The sequence below is a fragment of the Diabrotica undecimpunctata genome, chromosome 1 (genome assembly GCF_040954645.1).
Source record: "Diabrotica undecimpunctata isolate CICGRU chromosome 1, icDiaUnde3, whole genome shotgun sequence".
Lineage (NCBI taxonomy): Eukaryota > Metazoa > Arthropoda > Insecta > Coleoptera > Chrysomelidae > Diabrotica > Diabrotica undecimpunctata.
In genome coordinates, this window is record NC_092803.1 from 170,960,807 (window position 1) to 170,978,677 (window position 17,871).

General features: G+C 31.3%; 1 protein-coding gene across 5 annotated transcripts in view; it reads left to right on the plus strand.

Moving 5' to 3' along the window:
• The window catches only part of brp (ELKS/RAB6-interacting/CAST family member bruchpilot), a 528,827-nt gene that overhangs the window by 489,564 nt on the left and 21,392 nt on the right, over nt 1–17,871 (plus strand). For all 5 annotated transcript variants that reach the window (XM_072520526.1, XM_072520528.1, XM_072520527.1 and 2 more), the window contains 2 exons: nt 10,263–10,423; nt 15,931–16,078. In XM_072520526.1, coding sequence (XP_072376627.1) covers nt 10,263–10,423; nt 15,931–16,078 — 309 coding nt within the window. The remainder of the gene's footprint in view (nt 1–10,262; nt 10,424–15,930; nt 16,079–17,871) is intronic.

Below are 17,871 nucleotides of genomic sequence, written 5' to 3' on the forward strand. Positions count from 1 at the left end.
TAAGAGATTAGAGGCAATTTTAATACATACATCATTTTTAATACAGACATCATCAGACAGAAAACAAAAAATTAAAGTTAAGCCACATTTTCACCGTAGGATTTGCATCTAGTACTGGAATGCCGTTGATGCATATAACTTAAATTTGAAAATGTTTGGGATTGGGCCAGTTTGTGCTAAACGCCTCATTTAATCCTTTACGTTTCCAATTTATTTGTATACAAGCGTGATATACAGGATACAAAACTGATAATTGTTGAGTTTATAGTCATCTGTTTCTACATTTCTACTTCTTTTTTTTATTTTTTCTTATTCTGAATATTCGGTAATGAGAGTTAAATATTATGGATTAATTTCTAATTATCTTAGCTAATGCTTTTATTCGTCTATCAGGATACAAAACTGATAATTGTTGAGTTTATAGTCATCTGTTTCTACATTTCTACTTCTTTTTTTTATTTTTTCTTATTCTGAATATTCGGTAATGAGTGTTAAATATTATGAAGGAATTTCTAATTATCTTAGCTAATGCTTCTATTCGTCTATCAGGACACAAAACTGATAATTGTTGAGTTTATAGTCATCTGTTTCTACATTTCTACTTCTTTTTGTTTTATTTTTTCTTATTCGGTAATGAGAGTTAAATATTATGAAGGAATTTCTAATTATCTTAGCTAATGCTTCTATTCATCGGAATGTATTATTGGTCAGGTGTCGAAACGTGTTTAATATCAGCAGTTTACCGCGATTTGAAGGTATTTGCTTGTCTTCGGACATCAGTAGGTATCCAGGAATTCTACTGGTAATAAGCAAGCACATTTAAATTGCAAAAAGTACTGGTATTAAACAAATTTTAAATAAAGATACTCGCAAAGCTTTGAGTTTTTCGAGGTATAGACTTTCCCGTAAAAATCTAACTTAAAGAAAAGTTTCCTCAAAGGTTTATTTTCTTATTATTTTATCTATATTTATTTATGTACTTTTGCCTATTTCGTGCAAATTTAAAATTTCTGTTATATTATGTTATTAGTATATTTTTTTCTGGTCTCTTGATTTTAATAACTGTTTAATAGTCCGCTATAGTAGTAGTATTTTTTATATCCATTCCAAGACTATTTAGTAGGATTGGAGAAGTCATTTTTGGGGCTTCGCTTTTCTTTTTAACCACATATTTGTACTTTACTGCCCTCATATGTTATATGAATTTATTAATTAGTATATTAGCTCAAAAAAGGTGAATATATTTGGATGTTAATTAAACTAACTGCTGACAATGAAATAACAACCTGTCACCCAAAAAGCTTAGTTCTTTGTGATGTTTAGAAGCACTACTAGTCTTCAATTTCAGTTTTGACACGGTTGCACGTTATTTAAGTCACTGAATGTACTAGAAAAATTAATATAATCGCACAAAAACGCTTTCTAGAAGCGGCACTCAAGATTTAGTTTTAATATTTACGGTAAAAAATCTCTCAGTGTACTTCAGTGGTTTTTATATATTTACTTAATTGTGATTATATTAAACTTTCTTCCCAGCAGCATGTGAATTAAAAATCGAAATGTTGGTGGTTGATTTTAAATACAAGTTTTGAAACATTATGAAAACTATTTTGCTTTTGTTACGTTGGACACAAAATTATATTAATTTACTTATTTGTTTTGCTCATATACTACGGGATGTACTGCTGGGACGACTGTATTAGATAATATTTTATTCGATTGATTGTAGGGATTCCTATAAAGGTCAGACCGATAATATTAGCTTGTAATATTTCTAATATTCTCAATTATATCCAAAAGTGACAACACAATTTTCTTGTTAAAAATTTTATCGAAAATCATGAGGAATAACTAGTTTGCCAGTAAATGACCTTGTTGAAGTGTAATTTTCCTCGTCACGACAGATTTGCTTGAAAATTTTAATTTGGGTTGCTCTTAACTTCTACCTCACTTTTGTTTGAGCTCAGGGTTGCTTTTAACCGTTTAAAATAAACGTTTAAAATAAGTCCGGAAATGGGTAAACAACTTTTGTTCTACAGAGCTTTAATCCAATTCTCACGGTTTTTAACAAATAACTGAAAAAGTAAGTATTAAATCGAAAAAAATATTCTTGACAAAAATGTAGCATATAAAAAAACAAATGAAATTGTGTATTTGCGAAGTATGTAGACCCAGCAGAAGCAGAGTTGTAGCTCATGAAAAGTAGGTTCTTATTTTTCAAATTCCAAATCGAATATTTCAACGTGAAATTTCCAAAAAAAGCATATTTCGGGGAAATCCCATTCAAACTTTTTTAAAACGTTTAAAAAAGCTTTATTTTTGTTTTTTAAAAAGTTTTTAACATTAAACCTAAGCGAGTTAGGCTCGAAATATAGTTAGTCCCTTTTTTTAGTAAAAAAATCGTAAAAATCACCCCCTTATTACCACCCCTACTGAAATTATTCGTTACTGCTTTGCAATTACTTTACTTATGTATTCTTTATAATAATCTCTTAAGTTTGACCGGTTCAAAGTGCGTATTTTTGAAAAAATTGGTTTTAAATTAAAATAAAATTTTTGAAATTTTGAAAAAAAAATATAGGTTTTGCTTTTTTGATTATTTTGGTTTTATTTGTTTTGCTATAAGTATTCCAAATTGCTTGAATTTACAATTATACGATTTTTTTCTAATAGGTATAGTATCCATTCAAATCAGTGGAGACAAGGTATTCAAGAACATTGTTTTAATTATAACTATTCTAGGGAGTGAGATTTAGGGATTTGACTGTGATAAAATCTTAAATTATATTGTGTAATTTTTGAAATTAACCCTGAGATTAAATCACTTTATTAAAAGATGATACAGTACGTTAAGTTTTGGATTAGATATTACAAATACATAAAGCGCTAAAACCGGCAACATTGCCTCGTAAGAGGTAATTGTAATTCTCTGATTCCTTCCGCTCCGACACTTAGACTCCTAAACAGAAAACGAGAAAACAGAAAACCATTTAGTAACACATAACAATGCAAGGGATATGCAACTCCGTCCGTCGATTTTTGTTTTGCTTACGTGCACCCTGTTCATTTCTTATTATAACATAAACTCGATAAAAATTATAAGGCGGTGCCATTGTATCGGTTTTTAATAATAAGAGCAATTTTTTGTGGTTGAATTAAAAGTAAAAGCGCATTTATTTAAAAAGAGAATACAAAAAATATACTCTTATTGAAAATAAAAATTAGTTCACAATAAAATAAGAAATAATTCTTTATGCTCTACAGCTTTATGCCCTACAAATATTTGACCTTTTACGGCTGAACAGTATCATAATCTGCCGTTAAGACTTCTGCGGACAGACGTAAAAGTTTCTGATGTAACAGAATTAGAGACTTCTCTTATTCGGTTTCTTAATTCATCCATATTTTAGCCTCAGGATGATCGTAGATGATGCTTTTTAAATGTCCCCAAAAAAAGAAGTCCATGGGTGTAAGATCTGGAGATCGCGCAGGCCACTTAATATCGCCTTTTTCACTGATAACTCGATTCGGGAAAGTATTGTTTAAGTACTCCCTAATTATTTGAGCGTTGTAAACTGAACTGTTAATATCTGTAATTAAGTTTAATCAATCGCTTTGACGGTTTAGTACATTGGTAGTTGATGTACTAAGAGCACAAAGAAGTAGTAAAACCCAAAATACCGCGAACAGAAAATTAAATATTCTCGTCGGATTTCGCGGAAATGTATGTGGGGCGAGAATTCGCCCCACGTGGTATCGAGTGTTTTCACGTTCTACAAATCTGATTTTATCAGTTTAGACGAAAGTTTTGGAAAATGGTTACTAATGACTGTACTAATTACTTGTCATGATGATCAGTCGCATTCTTTACATATTAGCAGTTGATTGTAATGTGTTTGCTTTATCTTTGAAATTCTATTTTTGCTATTACACAGTGGGAACTTTTATAATTCCCCTATTAGCATATTTTTATCTAGATTCTTCAAAGCATCACTTTATACTTGGGATTGTCTCTCTAAGAATTTGTAAAGTGCAATTAGCCCTAAGTACGTCTGATATCTGATAACTGCTAAACTTACCTATTTATTTGGTGAGTTTCTGAATGTGACTGTCTTCTATATTTAGTTTTTAATTTGTTGAATTGGTACTAAACAAAGTATACAGACAATAAAGAGTTAAAAAAATGGTAAGATTAATGAGATACATAGAATCCTTGCGCTTAAAAGTGAACCAAACTACTAGGGCGAGAAGTCGCCCCATCTGGTACTGGTCATTTTAAAATGCACCCGGTATTAGGAAGGTTAATTAAAGAGTATTTTTAATGAATACTTACCGTTGTAAACGTTAAGCACGATTTGCTTTGTATCGTGTGTGAGATGAATATAACCAGAACGTTTTTCAGGTTCAGACTCGTCTTCACTTCCTGAAAAAGTGGCAGGAATGTACAGGACATGATTACTAATTATTTCTATATCATTCATATTTATAGTTATTGCACTGACTTCTGTTCTAAATGAACAACAAAAGAAAAATTAAGTTCTTTTCAAAGAAACTTTCTTCTCACAGAAGCCCATTTAGTGATAATTTGATATTAAGTAAACATTATCTTTTTACCTCAATAAAATTCCAAGAAATTTTCTTTCTCTATCTCTTATAAACACTGGCTTTACGTACCTAGAAATTTGTAATTCTGAATTCCAAGTACAAATGCAATTTACTGATTAAATTTAAATAGGTACACAAAATTATGCTTAAAATTTTATTTACCAATCGTAAACAACTCAAAATTGAAATACGTACCTGGCTACACCTACTTTGTATCATTTAGTAAAGTACCTTTAAACTTTGGATATAATTTAAAATTGAACCTAATGTAACGAAAGACTAAGGGTGACTATTCGTTACAGCATTAAAGGAGTACAGTCATTTTGTGCTTGATATCGGCTCAGTCTCTTAATCTGGGGAATTCCATCCGAATTATCTTGTAAAGGATAGTATATCTAATTTAAGGCTTATCCTCGAAAATCCTAACGGTAAAATTCAGTGAGATATCTATTTCAAAAATATCTTTCTTTACATAAACCAAATCCATTCACGAAGAATATTCTAAACGTCATCCCTTGTACTAGATTTTATATTTATACCTACTTAAAACCCCCTGTGGTGAAAAGTCTTGGGTCTATACAATAAAGCGATCGGGCGGTCTTCTATTATATACCAGAGTAATATTATTTATTAAATAATTAATTCACAACTTAGCAAGGGTACATACAGGTAACAAATAATCGCCCTGTAAATGATTCATAACGATCAAATCGAAGACAAACTTTTATAAAATTTTATTACAAAATAATGTATAACAAGATATTTTTTTATGTCTTATAGTTTCTTTTGTTTATTTTTGTTACTTTTTTTTACTGACAAATTGGCTTTTAACGTAGATAACAGTTTGATGATAAATATTCTGAAATGGAAAATGTTGAGATGTGGCGAATAAAAACATTCATGAAATTAAAATTAAAGGATTTACGTCTATTAGTGGTGCTCAAATGGTACGGACATGTCCAATGAATGAAAGACAGTAGACTCCCGAAACAAGTACCTGTATGAACAACTACAGGAATCCAGAAGAGAAGACTACCGTAGAAAACACGGATGGAAGGAATAAAAAACTCAATGAGCTCGAAAGAACTTAAAGAAGAATGGAACAAACGAATTGAATGAAAAATGGACGTCGGAAGACGTTTTATACGGATTATATCATATTATAGGTACATTATTATTATATCATATTATATATATTTATATAATATATTATATACACGATATTGAAGAAGGTTACAACATAGACAATCAACAAAATCTACATTGTCAACTACACAGTGAAGACCCAACAATAATAGAAGTGTCAAATGCCGTCCTAAAACTCAAAGACAATAAAGCCACAGGAATCGATTAAATCTGTTGGGAAATGTATGAAAAGGTGGTGATCAACTTTTTGCAGTAATCCATAAACTAATACCTAGTACTTATATGGCAGAATGGATTGGTACCAGAAAAGTGGCTAAATGAAATAATATGCGTTGCATAAAAATGGCGATCAACTGGATTGTAAGAACTATAGAGATATTACTCTGCGTATAAAATCTTCGGCAATGTATCGTTTGAAAGACTTAAACATTTTACAAAGGATATTGTTGGTCAATATCAATGAGGATTTACTGCTGGAAAGTCAACTATATATCAAATTCAAGCACATGGGCAGATTCTAGAAAAGTCACTAGAATATAACATAGATACACACTATCTCTTCGTCGACTTCAAAGGAGCCTATGACAGTGTTAAAAGAACTGCATTATATAATGCAATGATGGACTTTGTTTGGGATCACACCGAAGTTGGTTAAGTTGACCCAACTAACAATGCAAAACGTAAGCTCGTGCGTTAGAATTGAAGGAGAAAACTCTACATGCTTTGACGTTAATGATGGTCAAATACAGGGGGAGGCTCTGGCGTGTCTCCTCTTTAATGTTGCCTTGGAAAAGGCAACCAGAAAAATAAATATTAGAATGAATGTTACTATTTTTAATAGAACCATGAGAAACATGGTGTAGTGTTTTACAAGGCTTGCGGAGCAATGTCTTATGAGTCTACACCATGTCTTATGAGATTTATGAGGAGCATTTATGAAACTTGGATATACTGAGTAATTATTTCAAAAATTTACAACTAAGGATTTAATTTGTTACATGTAAATATACTGTATTACTATATAGATGTGAAACATGGATCATGAAGGATAATATGATGGACAATTTAGGATGTGACTCAAGTATATGATAAAGTATGGCAAAGACGCCATAACTATAAACTAAGACAATATTTACCAAAACGATACTCTCAAATACTTGGAAAGATATTTCAGAATTAAAGAGAAAGATACATACACGGAACTGAAAGAAATTACAGCAGGGCTGCCACAAAGAAGTGTCTTTACCTTTTGTATACGTGTTATATTATTGTTCTAGAAAATAATACAATTGCAACATTTACCGATGATACTGCTATCATAGCAATATGCAAAACCAGCGAGGAAGCGACAGAAAAATTACACAGATGTTAATCAAATATATACTCCAGGGAAATAAGCAAAAAATAGACCATGTTCGTGACACTCAATAATCCAGGTCGCTGACAACTTTTTTAGTTATTGTAGACCTTATAGGAAGAAAACCTACTTGTTTCCTGCCTTGAATTTGGAGCCGTTTTTTAATTATTAACAATTTAATGCAAAAAACGCGATTTTTTCTATGATTATTAATGATACTAGGTATTAAAAAAATAGATTTTTGGAATAAAATTATTTTTTCACGAATTGTTTAAACAAAATAGACCATTTATTAATTAATTAATATATAAACAAATTACATATTTATAATGTACGTAGAAATTACATACAAATTAAAAAAAGAGTGATCAAAATCCATTGAGTAGATCCAGAGATATAGAAAATTTTATTAGTTTAAAATTGTTTGTTCGGTAGGTATTTAAACGCCATGGATTTGTGGGTTCTTCCTAGTCACTATTTGAACTACATTTTTGAACATTCGTAGAGGGTCCTGTAAAGGTACAATGTTTGTGCAAATTTTTTAACAAAAAATACAAATCCCATTCTTTAACAAAGGTTCCTTAATTATTATAATCAAATTAGCTGTGAATTAACAAAAAAACATGGCTAACTTTGGCCCAAATTAACCTAGGCCAAATTTTTTTATTTGAAAATTCGAATGAAAATACTAGCTTTTCGAATGTAAAAAAAGATTTTTTCTAGGGACAATGTTTTTAAAGTTATTCTAAATGTTTATAAAATACATAATTTCAAAAATTTTACATCAGGATTTTTGACTATAATAAATTATTCTTTTATTTTTTTTTAATGCATATTGATAGTATAAGTCTTTTGCTTTCATTTGTCACCCACAGAATTACCCTATCTTTATTATTTTCTATCTCTGTTGTTATTGTAAAAAAAAGGTCTCTGAGATAAACAAATACAATAACTTTTAAACTAATTAATATATCGGTTCCAAATTTTGAGGGTTTGTTAAGTACCCCAATACCCAACTTTGGGTGAAACTCTAAAGTTTAAAGTTTAAGTTTACTAAAAGTTTTTAACAAATATCAATTGTCACTTATTTTGCAGTTTGCGAAGCAACAAATTGACTTTTCAACTTTCAAAAATCGGCATTTTGAAGCTTTGCCAATATTCTAAAAAATAAAATTTTGTAATTTTATGTCAATTATTTAGCTTTCTAATGGAGTGCAAAAAATAGAAAAAAATCGCGTTTTTTGCATTAAATTGTTAATCATTAAAAAACGGCTCCGAACTTTAGGCAGGAAACAGATAGGTTTTCTTCTTATAGGTCTACAATAACTAAAAAAGTTGTCAGCTACCTGGATTATTGAGTGTCACGAGAAAATCCTTATTACCCTTGACTAATATGACTGGACAAGCAAGTGACGAAACAAACTTCATATATTATGTAAACTTTACTAACAAAAACGTTTAAAATAAATATTCCAATAACTACAAATAATCAAATTCCATATTCAAATACTGCAAAATATTTGGGTATTGTCCAATAAATATAAATAATCAAATTCCATATTCAAATACTGCAAAATATTTGGGTATTACTCTTTAATAAGCCCCAATAATGTTATTCAACATTATTTATGAGAGAGTGTATATTTCTTCTACCTGTCGGCGAGAATCCAGAAGCTATCGACAAAGATAGCCTGTACTGACCGAGAGAGAGTAACATTTAGCAGAACTTTGAGATTTTTTAAAAAGTTTATATCAAATAGCTGCTTTGTGTTACACTTTATGTTAAAAATAAAAACAGATTCGGAAAGTGGGTCAAATTCTGTAGTGCCCTATTTCAAAAAAAAAATTTTTACGTTTATTTTAACCAAAAATATTTGAAAAACAAATATTGTTTAAACAATTAATTAATTTACAACCAAATAGTGCACTAGAACTTTTTAAGACCTTTGATATAAAAAAAGAATCATCTCAATATCTGCCATAGTTTTTGCGTTATTTGATATAAACTTTTACATTGGAATTTAGCTATGCCCAGAATCGCGAGGAACGGCCTTAAAACTTAACGCGCTGTATCAGTTATCCGCTTTAATTTACAATTATACAATTTTTTTTAACGCCTAGGGGTAGCTTTAACCCTAAAAAATAAAAAGCAACCAACGACACAAGTCCAAAACTGAAGTGTAGGGTAAGTAGAACTTAAAACCAAATTTGTATGCTATTTGGTGTTGGCACGGAAAATTACATGGTATCGCCATACTTCTTGTTCATTTACTGGCATATAGAAAAAATTTCAGTTTTAGTCTAAAAGTTAGTTTATTCTCAATTACAGATAACAAGTACCTTTTATACTGCTTGTCAACAAGTTTTATATTGTTACAGTGTATGAATATATTGTGTTAATTTTTTTTTATTAACGTACGCATGATGTAATTTTCTTTTTAGTAAATTCTTTAAACATGGGTATCAAAGTCCTTATACACTTTTTTTTCTTCAATTAGTAAACTCTGAGAATGGACTCGTTTATATTTGTTTTTTTAACTATGTTAATTTATAAATGTTCAAGTATATTAATCTTTCCATTATACTCTATATTTATTGTCTCACGTATGTTGGCATATTTTGCAAAATATAACAAATCTCTTATAAAACTTATTACTAATGTATCAAATAGTTCCTTTGATTCTAACATTTATCGGTCTAATATTTAGAGTTTTATCGGTCTAGAGCTAATAAATCATTTCGTTTAAGTTTTTTTGACCAGTCTTTACATCTTATTCTATTTTGAGTTCCTTTTCCTATCGAAGATAGACCAAATTTTGAAAAATTATTCTCTGGTTTTAGTATTCTTTTTAAGCCAAGAACACTGTCTGCATTCTGGGGTCCTTCTTTCCCTTCGTTCTTACCCTATAATATGAGCATAAGTAAATGGTATCTATTACGACTCATTGCATAACTAAGATATACATTTTTCCACCTTTTTATGATTTCGATGAGCTCAGATCCTGTAAGTTAGTGGTCTAAGTAGATTAAGATATTCTTCGACGTTCTTTTACTTAATTATATAGGCTTCTATTATAAATAAATGAATAAACGAACAACTAACTTATAATTATATTATCATCTTTAATCATTTGTTTATCTATTTTATTTTTAGGTTTTCAAACTGGAGCAAAGATTACTCTCACTCCAGTCAGCACAAGCACTACGGTGCCATTCATGTAAATCCTATGTATCAAGAATGACGACCCTAGAGTCAAAACTTGCTCAACTAATGGGAGAAAGAAAGAAGAATCTGCAAGAGTTAGCTCATATGAAGTAAGTATAGTTAATACTAGCGGACCAACTCGACATCGAGTTTTTTAAATGAAATTTTTATTTTGCGAGAAAAATTAAGAGATCAATACAAACAATATAAGCAAGAATGTACATAACATTCATCAATAATAATGCAAGTAAAAAAGAAGTGATTATGGAAGTCGACCTCAAAACCGGAATGCAATTTTTAGTTCATCAAATGTCGACATGGATATCATTTAGCAGTTAATTTTGCATGCTGATCACGAATCCGGTGTCAGATTTGCTCTATCTTGACGTTTTATGCGCGTTTCGGGTCACTTCCGGTGTCGGATCGCAACCGGAAGTACATATTTAGATTCGTCTCGACGAGACCTTTCGATCCATATACAGTGATGAGTGCCTTAAGAACCGGCAAAATAACGCAAAAGATAGAAAACATAATACGTTGTGAAATAAAAAGAGATGAAAGTAGTAGAGGTGGGAAATTATCGATAGAAACCTCTAATTTACATTAAATTACATTAGGACTATCGATAGTTTCCCACCTTTAGACGTTAGCTTATGAGCTAGTTGACTTCAGTCATAATATTACAAGTATGACGTCGAATATTTACATTTTTTAAATTTCGCATAAAGTAAAAACTGATTGAAGGCAATAAAGCAAATGCAAGTAAACAGTTTAATTAGTAGTAATTTGATAATTAATTCTTTGTTGACGAATACAGAATAACAAGCTATGATAATTCTGTATTGAGAAGAGTGTATGCGACGTCTCAAATCATAGTTTATTATTGATCAATACTTTAGTTTTGGATAAAAAAAATACTCCTACTTGAACTGTTTTTACTTACATTACGTGATACGTATTACTATGACTGAAGTCAACCAGCTCATAAGCTAACGTCTAAAGGTGGGAAATTTTCAATAATTCTAATGTAATGTAAAGTAAATTATAGGTTAATATCGATAATTTCTCACCTCTACTACTTTCATCTCTTTTTATTTCACAACGTATTATGTTTTCTATCTTTTGCGTTATTTTGCCGGTTCTTAAGGCACTCATCCCTGTATACATTGTGGGGTCTAAAACTTAAAGTAAATGTTAACTTCTGGTCATCTCAAAACCGGAAGTGAATTTTTGTACCAAAAGTATATCTTGACAATCTCATACGTAATACTAATAATATTCCGAAAAAATATTTTAATTATCTAATATGGTTTTTGAGTAAAGTGGTCGACAAGAAAAGGGCTTAGCGTTTTAGTATATAAGATATCAAGAAATAATAAACAGTGTGTTATTTACAAAAATTAAACATTTTACATCTATAACGCTACTTTTAACATCATGCAACAACATTAAGTGTAATATATACAAGGGATATAAACGAATTCACAAAAAATAATAACTGAAATACGTCACAGTCGGAGTTTTATGATAATATATGAAAGGTAGTCTTTCGCGTTAATTTTTTGCAATTGTACATTGTTTTCGCGGTTTCTAGATTCTGGTCTATAATTAGTTCTTCCTAACGTACCGTCTGCAACTGCGAAAGACATTATCAAATGTGATGCGACAGCTGGATATCGTTAACTGATTATCCTCTTGAATATCTATCGGAATCGGTTGTTCTAAATCGGTGCTGGAATTTTCCGCTCGACTAATGAGGAGAGGTTTTGTATTTAATAGCTCTAAATTTCACATTCTGTTTAGCTGCAGACCATTTTCTTTAAGAATAAACTTGATTAAATATTTTTGAATTGCGAGAGGCTTTCTGTATATCTGTTAATATTAGTGTGATGTTCTACTAAATACTTTTTTTTCTTCGAATAAAACTTTGTGGTTGTTTGTCTCGTATAATGTGGAATTATGTACCATACTTGGATCGTTACTTAAACAGCAACTCGAATTATCCACATAAGTAAAACAGGGGAGTCATAAAAACCTTAACATATAGTGCTACCAGAATATGTAAACTTGTATGTTTAGGGTCAGAAAGTTTATAATCCAAGAGATACCAAACGATATACACATCCGAAACGAGTTAACCGTAATATTAACTAAAAATGAAAACCTAAAGGTTTTCTTGACGTGTAAAGTTCTAAAAATTTGTTAAAAAGATGACCGAGTAGAATCTAAACAAAATATGATATCAAGTTCATTTTCAAACCAAAGATAATTATACAGGAAAATTTAAGATCGGCTAAAGATCCAAAAGAGCCGTTGCTTATCCCAGAAATTTATCGAATGCAATCCGATAAATGGTAATTGCAGAGCACACCTTTGCACAAAACAACCACTAAATATTAGTTGAAAAAATAAAAATCCTATAAATACCGCAGATATCCGAGGAAACTCGTCGAAGACCGTTAGACAGTAACGTTTATTTGTCATCGCTTTTGATAACGATCACAGTTGTAGACGAAACATCAAAAATAAATAATTCGGATCAGGGTATAAACCTCGAAACAAGTGTACTAGTTTTATACATAAAAAGATTAGAATGGCAGCAATTACCGAATTCGACAGCTTATTTTTAGAAAAATTTCAGAAATATGAATGAAAGTCGTTTAAGCCAAGATGAGAAATGAGACAATTTATGTAACAAGAAAATTGTTTGTCAGTAATTTTTTAAATTTGATTTTCTTATTGTCAAAAATGCAACATTAATTAATGATTTCATTTAGCTTGGTATTTAACTGAATAAGCTTTTTGAATCGACTATTGAAGTGACTAGTTCTTATCGCTCGGTATGCCTGTATGTTTTTGTATAGCCCCGAATCAATCTCAGCCGTCACGAGACGCTTGCAGTAAAATATACCTACGATCGCCATATGTCATCAAAGACCCAAAGTTTTGCTGGAAGTGTACCGAAACTTAGTTAACGTTAGTTGTTAATAAATTAATTTAAAGCTATACTTATACTTATTTTTAAACATCTTATTTAGTTTATATAATAATTAAGTTGAATATTAAATGATATTTATAATTATATTTAATTATTAATTTAATATTTAGTCTGACTTTACGATATCTATGTTTCATATGCTAAAGAGTCCAAACTAACAGAAGGAAACTGTAACGGAGCCGGTGAAACGACGAAGACTAACAATTCTTGTGACAGTGAAATCTTGCCGATTTTAAAAAATATTTGAAGCTAGTACACAAAACTGTATATTTTAAATGTTATCAGAATCAGAAGTGATAAGAATTTCTTCTTTTTCTTCTTCTTTTTATGTAGACATGACTCTCTCTTTGTTTTTCAATCTGCCTCCAGTAAGTTGTCATTCCAACGTCTTCGTGATCTTCCTACTGATGGTCTTCGTATTGGGGAACCGTTCCTTACCCTGTCTTTACTACTCTATTTCTTGTCATTCGGTTTATATGATCCATTCTACTCTTCTATTTCTTACCCAGTTCTTGATGTTCTCCACCTTGCACCTACGTCGTATATCTGTACTTCTAGCTCTGTCCTATAGTGTCTTACCATCAAATTTTCTAAGTGTTTTCATCTCTGCTGTTTCTAACCTCCTTTTTCTCCTCTCTGTGTCAGGTCGTGTATCTGCCGCGTATGTCATTTTTGGTCTGATGACTGTTTTGTAAATTCTGCCTTTCATATTTTTCCCGATATTTTTATTTCTCCATATTGATTCATTCAGGTAGCCTGCGGCTTTGTTTTCTCTAATCACTTGATCTTCCACTTCAGTTTCGAGCTTTCCGTAGCTAAATAATGTGGTGCCTAGATATTTAAACTCCATCACATGTTCTATTATCTGACCTTCCAGCTCCAATTTACATCTTAGTAAATTTGCTGTTATAACCATGCATTTATTTGTCTTTTTTGGGAAAAAAAGACATGTTAAATTTTCTGGCGGTTATATTAAATTGGTGTATCATACGTTGTAAATCGTCTTCACTTTGAGAGAGTAGTAGTATTACGTCGTCTGCATAGCAGATTATTTTAAGTTGTTTTTTTCCCATTTGGTATTTTTTTAGTTCTTACTTTTTTGTTATTTCATCCATAATCAGGTTGAACAATAAAGGACTCAGGGAATCTCCCTGTCTTATCCATTTGCCAGCTTCAATAGGGTCGGTTAATTCTTCTTGTACTTTTACTTTTTACTGTGTTGTTTTGGTAGATATTTTTGATTATTTTGATTATTCCTAGAGGTATCTCTCTTCCGTAAAATAAGTGGATAACGTCCTTTGACCCGGTGAAATGCCTTCTTAAGGTCCACGAAATATAAATATGCCGGTTTGTTGTATTCTAATGATTTTTCTTGCACTGCCTCATTATAAATATAGCGTCGGTGCATGATCTTCTCGACCTAAAACCTTGTTGTTTTGTGCTAGTGTTATAATTTCATTTAGTTTATTTGTTATCACTTTGGTTGTTAATTTTAGTGTTGTGTTTAATAAATTAATTTCTCTGTAATTTTTCGGGTTCGGTTTGTCTCCCTTTTCGAAAAGAGGTATTAGGATGCTTGATCGCCATTTTTGAAGAATTCTGTTTCGTTCTATTATTTTTTTGATTAGTTTTAATAGTTGTTTGGTCAGATCTGGTGCTCCGTACTTTAGAAATTCGTTCGATATTCTGTCCTTTCCTGGTGATTTTCTATTTTTTAATTTTCCTAATGCTCTTTTCCCTCAATATTTATTTCTTCGTTTGTCGTCACCTCTGGTGTTAGTAGTTCATTATCGTCACTTTTATTAAATAGGGATCGAAAGTAGTCTACCCATGTTTATTTGTGAATGTGTTTCGTTTTTATTAGTAGGTTCATCTCTTTTCTTTGTACTCTGATCATTCTCCATATTTCTTTTTGTGTTCTGTAGAAGTCGTGTTTCATATGTTTTGAGAGCTCTGATAGTGTTCCCTTTTTATTTGTCTAACTAAAGTATTCGTTTCATTTCTGATTCATTTATAGTGGTTATATGCCTGTTGTGTATTGTAAAAAGGTTTGTTTTTTTTCTTCACATTTTGTCTTCACTTCCTCTCTAAACCATGGTGTTTTCTTTTTTGATATGTTAGTGTTCGTTGCTTTCCTCTCTCCAAGTGATTCTGTTGCTACGTTAATTATGTTATTTTTGAGTTTTTCCCAGATGTTGATATAAATTTAGTATAATGAATATGTACTACTGTCGTTTTTTGGCCGATCCCTATATTTTTTTAATAAACAAATTTTGAACATTACTAAGATCATTATACAAAATTTTAAACTAATAAAGTGCTATAACTGTTTTATTTATAATGCTAAAGTAATATTATCTGACAGGTTTTTAGCCTGGTATCCTCAAAAAGTCAAGTACCAAAAAAACATAAAAACGTAAACGTACCAAGGGAGCATAAAAGTGCATACTCAACACCTTCCCTGGCGCCTAGATTACAATAAATATAGTCATACCGAATAAGAATAAGTCACTTCTGTCGACACTCCCGCTGTGGCGCTGTTTTTTACATTTGTGTATTGTGCATTGTGTACAATTTTAAAATTGTGTCCCGAACGTTTCATAATCCATTTTATTTTAGACGAGAAGCTTTAGAAGCCGCTATAAGTGAGAAGGATGCTCACCTTGCTCTACTGGAAATAACTGGTATAAGAAGCGCCCAACAAGCAAGTGAGGTCGAACGTCTACAAATGGATAAAAGAAGATTACTTGACAAATTCAAAGAAGAAGTAAGTATTTTAGTTAAAGTACAAACAAATCTTTCTATATTTGTAAGTGGAAATTTTTTTATTCCCTTTTTAGCGAGAGCGCCCACCAAACTGGCGTGACATGTAACATGGCAGTGACATAGCTCGGGCACGGCACTAGCATGGCAGATAGCGCACACTAAAGTAGCATGACATTAAAAAGGCTAGTTAAATTCAAAATATCGCCCTCTGAGTATGAAGTTATGCTAACGCTTTTAAACGTCAACAATATGGACAAAACTCGTCTGCAACGTCAGGTTTGGGTACATCCTTATTGGACAGAGATGCAAGGGCATAGTAGATTTAATGTATTTAAAGAATTAAAAAATTCCGGACTTGTGTTGTCATAGATACCTGGAAATTTCTCAATTAATGAGACAAAACGAATATTAAATTCTGGACTGTCTTCCATATTTAAATTTTTTAACAAACACATGAAAAATGCAAGTAGTACAAGGAAAAAAGTAGAATAAGCTCTATTTTTAACGACTCGGCGTAGCAAGCTACATGACGCCACTGGCACCGGTTACATTTTACATGGCGCGCAACTTGCTACTTGCCATTTGCCATGCCAGTTTGGTGGGCGCTCTCCCTTAAGGTTCAAGTAAACGGGGCGAATTTACAGACTAACAAGCCAACTTGTAAAAAGCCGGCGAGTCGGCGAGTGCGCTTATAGTCGAGTACACACTAGTTGCTAAGTAGGCAACCAGCTGGCGTATGGAAAACATGAGTAATCATCTGCTGTTACAAAGATATGGTGAGCGTGATTCACCGATCGTCATTAATTATCAAATTTTTAAATTATAAGTACTTACAGTTCAGCGAAATTAAAAATAGCTCTGTAGATCTATTAACTTAATGTGTTTTACATAACACTATGAATTTCTTAACGAAAATATTCATACAATGCTTCTAAAAGTACGATTTTTTGGTTTCCCTACAGTATCCTTCTTAAATTCTGTTGTGAAAATGAAGTGAAGGGACACGAGTAATATTTCATTTTTTGTAAAAAGTATTTCTATAAGTCACAGGATCTTGGTTCTTCAGCAAACAACAGAGATAAAAATACTCCGACAAATATTAGGGAAAAGTCTGTTGGATAGGTAGAGAATCGAAAACATAAGAAGAGCATGAAATATAGAAGACATAAATGGATGGGTGTCAAAACGGAAACAGGAGTAGAAAGAACACATTAGTAGAATGGCAGAGGATAGGATAGTACGAATGGCATGAGATAAGCCACCAAATGGACGAAGAAGTATTGGCAGACCAAGAAAAACAAGAAGAAGAACAAGAAGAAAGAAAAAAAAGAAGACCAATATCACGGTCGACATTGACCTAATTTCAATTCGAAAGCGTGTAAAACAATTTGCTTTGAGTTTATTACGATATATTAATATTTCTTTAAAATTGTGTTTTACTTACCCTACACTAAGTCACTATAATATGTTTTAATTACTTTTTCGTCATAGTAATGTATGTATGATCACACAATACAATCATACTTATTGTTGTTGGTTACAATAATTATTGCTAACCCAGTTTTCGGTTTTGCTTTATCTTTTCTTGCTTTGTAAAGTGCACTTTATACATGTTATATATTACAATATGGGTTGCAGTGGCGGTGGTGTGGTAAAATTTTGGGTAGGCCAAGCCAGCAAATTACATATTATAGCTATGTGTAATTAGTGACGGGGTCATGACCCCCCCGCATAACAAATTTTTTAATGATTTCTCCGTTCATTTTAACTTCTGCGTTGTATCTAGTTTTTGCG